Source organism: Bombus fervidus, chromosome 10, assembly GCF_041682495.2.
Source record: "Bombus fervidus isolate BK054 chromosome 10, iyBomFerv1, whole genome shotgun sequence".
Lineage (NCBI taxonomy): Eukaryota > Metazoa > Arthropoda > Insecta > Hymenoptera > Apidae > Bombus > Bombus fervidus.
The window spans coordinates 9,043,149-9,050,838 of NC_091526.1; the positions used below are offsets into that span (position 1 = coordinate 9,043,149).

The 7,690-nt window shown below is 32.5% G+C and overlaps 1 protein-coding gene across 5 annotated transcripts in view; it reads right to left on the minus strand.

Moving 5' to 3' along the window:
* The window catches only part of Hrb27c (Heterogeneous nuclear ribonucleoprotein at 27C), a 30,825-nt gene extending 25,956 nt beyond the window's left edge, over positions 1-4,869 (minus strand). For 3 of the 5 annotated variants that reach the window (XM_072011634.1, XM_072011635.1, XM_072011636.1), the window contains exons 1-5: positions 4,704-4,868; positions 3,435-3,642; positions 3,139-3,325; positions 1,206-1,288; positions 312-705 (exon numbers count right to left, since the gene is read on the minus strand). In XM_072011634.1, the coding sequence (XP_071867735.1) occupies positions 312-705; positions 1,206-1,288; positions 3,139-3,325; positions 3,435-3,642; positions 4,704-4,741 (910 nt within the window). In that variant the 5' untranslated portion in view covers positions 4,742-4,868. Of the gene's footprint in view, positions 1-311; positions 706-1,205; positions 1,289-3,138; positions 3,326-3,434; positions 3,643-4,703 lie in introns of all 5 variants that reach the window. The other 2 variants (XM_072011637.1, XM_072011638.1) reach the window with 2 other exon arrangements.
* Between the last annotated feature and the right edge of the window lie 2,821 nt (positions 4,870-7,690).

Consider the following 7,690-nt stretch of genomic DNA (forward strand, 5'->3'; position numbering starts at 1 on the left):
TGGAAGGGGTAAGGATAGGATCAAAGTTACTATTAACCTTTATAACTATGACCTTATAACATACTATCCTTCCGAATAATATATAAATAAAATTATCAGATGGTTCTTAAATTATGAACTGAATTTTAAGAAAAATCTTTCCAATTACCATTTATATTATTATATATATTACCATTATAATGAATTACAATTAGCGCTGCTTCAAAACAACTATACACAACGTGATGAGAAATGAAATCACGTTGGTACTTATCAAATATTTTGTTGTTATTTTTAAGAACAAATTGAATTGTCAATTTATTAGAACTTACCATAGCTTCCATACCCTTGAGTAGCTGCTGCAGGCTGGACGTTGTAACTGCTACCCCATTGATGATGTGGTGGTGGTGGAATTTGTTGCTGTTGTGGAGGACCAGGAGGTGCACCCCAACCTTGAGAATTATATTGAGTAGTGTATCCAGCAGCATATCCTCCAGTCTGAGGACTGGTACCCCAACCCTGATACTGTTGCATCATGTTTCCTGGTGGACCCATTGGACCCCCCATCATAGGTCCACCCATCTGTCCATTTGGACCACCCATAGGTCCCATATTCCCGGCCATTCCCATCGGAGGCCCACCTTGTTGAGGAGGTCCCCATTGACCTTGATGGCTATCATTCATTTTGCTAGAAGAATCTCGTGGTTCTGCACGTTTGATTTCAACCTGTAATCAAAAAAATCGGGACGATCTGTATGAAACACAACTCTTACCATCCACCTTCTATGATTGAAATTAATTTGAGATAAATAGGATTTCAACCTCGATCGAATATAAATAATCCTATTTATATCTTAATTTTTATTTTTCTTACTCTTTTGTGAGCATATGATTAAACCTTTGGAACTCGCCAAGTCTTACATCGATTCTAAAGTATATTCTAATTTTTGACTTGCCATATAACGCATATATATACGATATTCTAGACCTTTCACTCTTTTAAATTGATACTTATATATTAAGGACTAAACATACAATAGTTAAGAGTAACATAGTATGAGAAAATTGTGTAAAATAAAATAAGTACTATAACTAACATGATTATGTAAAACTATGCGGTACATAACAGTAAATTATCGTTAACACATACATTCGTACTTATTATTATTTTACATTACAATAATCTAATGATATATAATATATACTAGTGTGTAGGTATGCTATACCTGTTTTCCATTCAAGTTGACGAAATGCTCTGCTACACATCGGTCCACTGCATCTTCATCCTCGAAGCTGAGAAAGCCAAATCCTATCGTCCAAACGTGAGAGTATATCAAAAGGTGCCCCATATATTTATACAACAAATACATTTCCTTTATATATAATCCCAACCTTCTGAATTTTTGTCATCATACCATTAGCATTACATTTTATTCTTCTCTGCATATTTTATTTGTACAAATTGATCGTTACATCAATTATCCTTTATGATATTAATGATAATGATTACGAGTATGATTTAGAAAAACATATTTTTATAGTATTTCACACGTAATTTTTTGGTATCAATTGGAACATGCATCCTTCAAAATTTTGTAAATATTTATTGTACAGAAGAAATTCATATAGTATTTATTTTGAATATTCATAAACTTAAAATACTTAATCTAGTAAATTTATGATGGCTGATTTAAAGAAGCTTCTTAGATTCTGATTTAATGCTACAAAAAATATTCACATATTTTGAATGATTATAACAATGCTAATTTTCCTTTTTGTTATTAGGAAAAAATTTTGCTTATAGATTAAGTTGTCACCACATAAGATTATCTACTAATCTTGTTAAATAAACGCATATCATCTCAATTGTAAGGGAATATATCTTGTTAGAAAGATATTATGCATAAAAAAAAGTTTATTTGTTGTCCTCACTAAATTTATTAACTTCTTGAATGCAGCCACCAAAATTGAATATATAAAGAATAAAGAAGTAATATACCTATATCTGAGTATTGAACAGTTACTACATATTAAAATATAAAAATATCAGTATTAAGATAAAAAATTTTCAAGTAAAAAGACTACTGAAATAAATAATATTCTACTTTATATAAATATATAATTGTAATAAACTGTAAGCTATACGTAATTTTGTATACACATATGATATTAAGAATAAATATAACTAAATCATTTATTATTTAATGAATAATAACTGGGTAATAGTAATAAAAAATCGAATTTACAGCGTATCTTACTAGTAGCTTAACTTGACTTAAGTTATGTACATTTTAACTTATGTACTTAATAATCTGATAGTCTTAAGCTATCCTTAATAGAACTTAGCCAAAATCACAATATATATTTAATGTAATTTAATATAACATAAAGTATCTTAACGTTTTTTAAGGTAAGACAAGGCGAATTATTAAGAGTAGCAAAGTAGGATAAGAATACTATGTAAATAACTATGCATAATGCACTGAGTTTTATATATAAGTACTTAAAATATTTTATAAATATGTATTGAAAACAAATAATATTAATTGAGAAGACTGTGAGTCAGGATGTATTAATCGTAATTATTAAAGGAAGCAAGAGCAGGGTCTTTAAAAAAGGGTAATCAAGCAGAGGAAGTTTAATGACCACAAATTATTAACTGACTTTGAGTAGAAAATCATATTACTGAAATTTATATTAATTAATTATTATCTTTAATGTTTACGCTTATTTTCTTTCGTCTGTTTATATGTTAAAACTAGATAAAATTTTAATGTTGTATTTTAAGTAATGGGTGTGCTGCATTCAAGTCAGAATTTTTGATTCCTTACAAAATATACTCATACTGCACGTATTTGCTTTATTATATTACTATAATGTGTATATCAAATTATATCAAAAATGCATTAGTGAAAAAAACTTATTTCAAGAATTCTGACTGTACTTTCGGACACATAATAAACAAGATGATGATATCCAAATATTTATAAAATACATTGTTGACCGTGGTTCCCATTATATTAAAAAAGGAAATTCTTTTATAAATGCAAAATATCATCAGATAAAGTGATATCTTGAATATCATTAACGTAATAAATGGAAACCATTGCAAACAATGCCAATTTAGATATATACATATAATTATCACATCGTACTCACCTCTCGATTTCTTCTTTTCTTGATCATACATTATAACAACCTCCATAACTTTACCAAAACGGGTAAAGAATGACCTCAAATCAGTTTCAGTCACGTTACTTGGTAAGCCACCAAGGAAAACTTTTGGAAAGCCTCCACTGCGTTTCGGCTTTTGCTGAGTACGAGGATTACATGGTTTCGGGTCAATCTGTCATAGACACATAAATAATAGGCATAAATAAATTTGTTATATTAAATTACATCAACTTCTGAAACATTTATATTATTTTTATTTTATTAAATAAACTAATACTAACTGTGCGCCCATCAAGTTGATGCGGTCCATTCTGAAGAACTAATGGAACATTAGCTGGATCACTAAATGTTACGAATCCAAAACCACGACTGCGTCCAGATTCACTATTTTTCATAACAACGCAGTCGATTACTTCGCCATAACGGCCGAAGTAACGCTGAAGATTTTCTTGTGTTGTCTCCCACGACAAACCACCAACAAACAGCTTTCTATAGCAAAAAATTAAAAAAAGTTATTAATATAATCATATAATTAATAGAATCTAAAAAAAAATGTTTTCAATGCATATTACAATTAACGAGAATAAACAAATATTTCGAATAAAATAACTACTGGAATACAATTTTTATAATAGGTTATATAACGAAAAAATTTCGAGGAAGATATTGTACGAAATATATCTAGGTTATTTAATATAATAAATAATGGAAAACAAAAAATGATATCTGAATTTCATATATATTAATTTCACATTTTATATATATATATATAATATATATATATATTATATTATAATATATATATAAAAGTACATAATATGTATTACAAAACCATTTGTTAGTGACTTATTCATTCCGACAATAATTCATAACATTAACGTATCCCACGATGCAATTTTCCTCCATAATAAAAATTCTTGGAAAAATCGGTATATAATACACGGATTAGCACGTATCTAACAATAATCGTAATTAGTGAAGCATGCACGAAGAAAGTCACATAGCGAGGGAGTATTGAAATATTTCGATCTTTCAGGATATAGAGCATAAAAATAGAGAATCTAGAGCTAAAGGATGTAATGAGCGACGATGCAGTAGCATACTTTCACACCGAAATAATATATAGAAAATGTACGATATCCCTTAGCTTCCATACTCATGATCAACGATATCTCTAAAACGGTACTATCTAAATGACTAAGAGTGCCGGATCGTGCACGAGAAGAACACTAAGCAAGACCGGCATCGGCAAATTATTCCTCTCTCACGAAATGCTACATATCCCAGCCGCTTATTGCTATGGAGAAAGAAGGTTGGCCTCGCGTATCGTGGAAATCATATACAAATAGCTAATGACGCTTTACGTTCTGCAGATAAGAAATTGAGCTCGAGATCAAGAAAGCATTGTGAGGAAATGTGAAATACGATGTAACTGCAATACGCAAATGGAGATCCCACGCAATAAACCCGACAGCCCGTGAACGCGTCGATCGAAAATTCTCGCATAAAAAATAACTTCAAATGGCTGCTAATACACAATTCAAACTTACCCCTTTTCGTCGTCATCCATTTCGGTCTTCACTCTCATACTATTTCACTTAAAACTACGAGAATGTTGTTAGTATTAGGGCGCGAATGGGAATATGGCACGATGCTTAACGCGGACGAGGCTAATGGCTCCCTACGATGAACGCGACGTCGAGAACAGAATGTAAACGTAACGAAGCGACTCGCGTCACTTCCGTTAATGAACTAGTCAAATCAGCAATCGTATTCATTGGCGCCTCAGGGGTGTGTGTAGCAGAGCGACACTCCCTCTACAATACGAGTCTTGCAACTACATTTTATTTTCTTTAAATAATTCACTAACTAATTCATTTTGACTAACATTATTTTTTTTCTAAATAAATGACACGCATTTATGAAAATTAATGGATATTTCTCTTATTAAGGAAACAAATTATAATTGAAATTTTATACCGATTAAAGTTTCGTTGTAAGGTTTTGGTTATTGCAATCCTGAAGAAAATATTATACGAGTTCGATGAATTCAATATGCAAGTAAACAACTAATGGAATGATCAATAAAATTTTTTTTTTATATTGATAATAAATAAATAGGAAATATGTCGGAATAAATATACCAGTTGAATGCAGTAGTGCTTCTGGGTTCAACGATCTGTCGTCACATAGCTCCCGCCATTTTGTCCTCCAACTGGCGGGAAATTTTAAATCGACTGTAATTTATCAACGCATTGAAGATACGCTTCGTATACAGAGAAAATTGAACCCTCTTTCTTTAATCGTGAGAACGTGCCCGCCCGCATGAAAAAATGTATCTACATCACAAACTATCGTATATCTATCGCAAATTCACAGTTTTATCAGGTAAAATATACTAATTTCCTTCCTACATAAAATGCAATCTTCTAGTTATTGCATAATGTATAAGAAACCGTACATTGTGCAACGCATTAGTGTCTATACCAATATTAATTTCATGAAGAACGATGGTTTTATTAAAATCTATGTAATCTCCTACGTTAGTACGTGAAATCTAATTAAATACATTTTGCTTGAATTTAAAGTCAAACATCATGTTCGAGATATATACCAGAAACAACAAATTAAATATATAAATCACACCTACATATGATGCAATGCAAAAATAATTTTATGCATTTTTTTCTTACTTTTCGGACGAATTATTTGCATTGCATCATGCCGAATCTCTTATCTGATAAACTGCGACAATGTAAAACAAGCAGAACCGAACGATCATCAAAGCAATCGTTAGCCTCCGGATATTTTTAAAAATGTATATCTCTACTTTGAATTTTTGTTTAAGTATCTAGTGTTACGTCATTACGAAAAAAGAACACGTGTTCATTCGAAAGGAGCTGATCAAATAAATTTCACTAGAGGATAGAAGTAACAGATTCTAAACATCCGAGACATGAACAGTTAAAGACTTACGCCGATACTGTTACTTTTTCAAATGTGTGCCTAGATACGTTTTCACCCTCTTTTCCATCCTGCACGTCGTTAAAGATCGCGCATTTCTCCGGACGCAATAAAGCATATTCGTCGACCAAAAACCATAACGAAGATGGCCTAAACTAGAGGTTATCACATGTGTAGAATTCGAGGGATTGGTTCCTCTTTCTCCACTGCTTTCCGGCCCGTAGGATATCCACGAAGCGGCTAAAAATAAAATTATTTAACCCGTCTCACCACGAGCAAACTTTCCTCTTTCGACTGATTCATCCGGTCTAGACTTCACTGTAATCATTTGAATCATCATAGAACTAGCGTTATCCAATCGCTTCATAATTCGCCTTGATCAACGATCGTGAAATAAGCAGCTATTAAAATTAAACGAATGAAAGTACATATTAAAATACCATATCGAGATATGGATAACCAAATATCGCTGTAAATAATCGCGTGTCGCTAGCCGATCTCTTTGAAATTCTCATAGTACACCTACGTCTACGGTTTGCGTCTTAATCCGATCGTTCCGCTCGAGCAAAGCTCGAGCATGGCGAATGGAAGATAATATAAAATTCACGAAGCGTAAAGGTAGTTCAATTCGCTTCTATTTCGACGGAAGTTCCTGCTTTGCGGACACGATGCTATAGTGTGTCAGCTTCGACTGTTCTTACTAGTCGGCGCTTAGTAATGTTCGTTGTGTGCTACTTTCTAGCACGCGACGATCGCGTAGGCGTTGGCTACATACATAATTTATTTTACGCATTTAGTTACACAATACTTTAACCAGATATACTCATATACACATGTCCTCTCTTGGTGCTCATCGAGAGTAAACAAACGTCCCGTTTGCCGACAATCGATGGCGCGTGGTATAGAATGTATCGTATTTACATGACAATAGATACACGACCAATCGGTTTTAGTTTCGTATTTGGAATCTCTCTGACGATATCAAGAACGATAAGACTACTTTATCTCTGATAAAGTTATTCCTATGTGTTTGCCATAAGTGTATGATATAGACAGCAATATAGATAGTACGTTCTATATGAAAAAAGATGCAAGTTGGCAGTGTATCTCTTAGCTGTCACGATTCCTGTGAAAAGTTTTGTTCATTTTTCTTCTAAAGATGTCACCGTCTCAAGGTGTATAACGTTCTACAGATAAGAGTACTTTTAGAGGGTCACGAGTTCTAAATTTAGACCCTGTATGTATTCGACCGTACCGTTTGCTCCAAAATTTAATTAATCAGGTCTATATCGATAATCGACCATCCATTAAAAATAGAAGCTACCTCGACGAGATTAAACAATTCAATGTCTTTTCTATGTTGAAATAAAACAATTTTACAGTTCACTTCTTGTCACGGACTCCGCGCACGAACCTCGCCACGAATACTTGGGAAAGATAATATCTCGCAAGTTTCTGGTCGTATTGAAAAATATTTAGCAGGAAACTCGTTTAAGGAATGCTTACCACAGGTTCTTACATAATTTTTCACATCCCCACTTTAAGAGTCGTGCACATGCCTCTAAAAATGTTA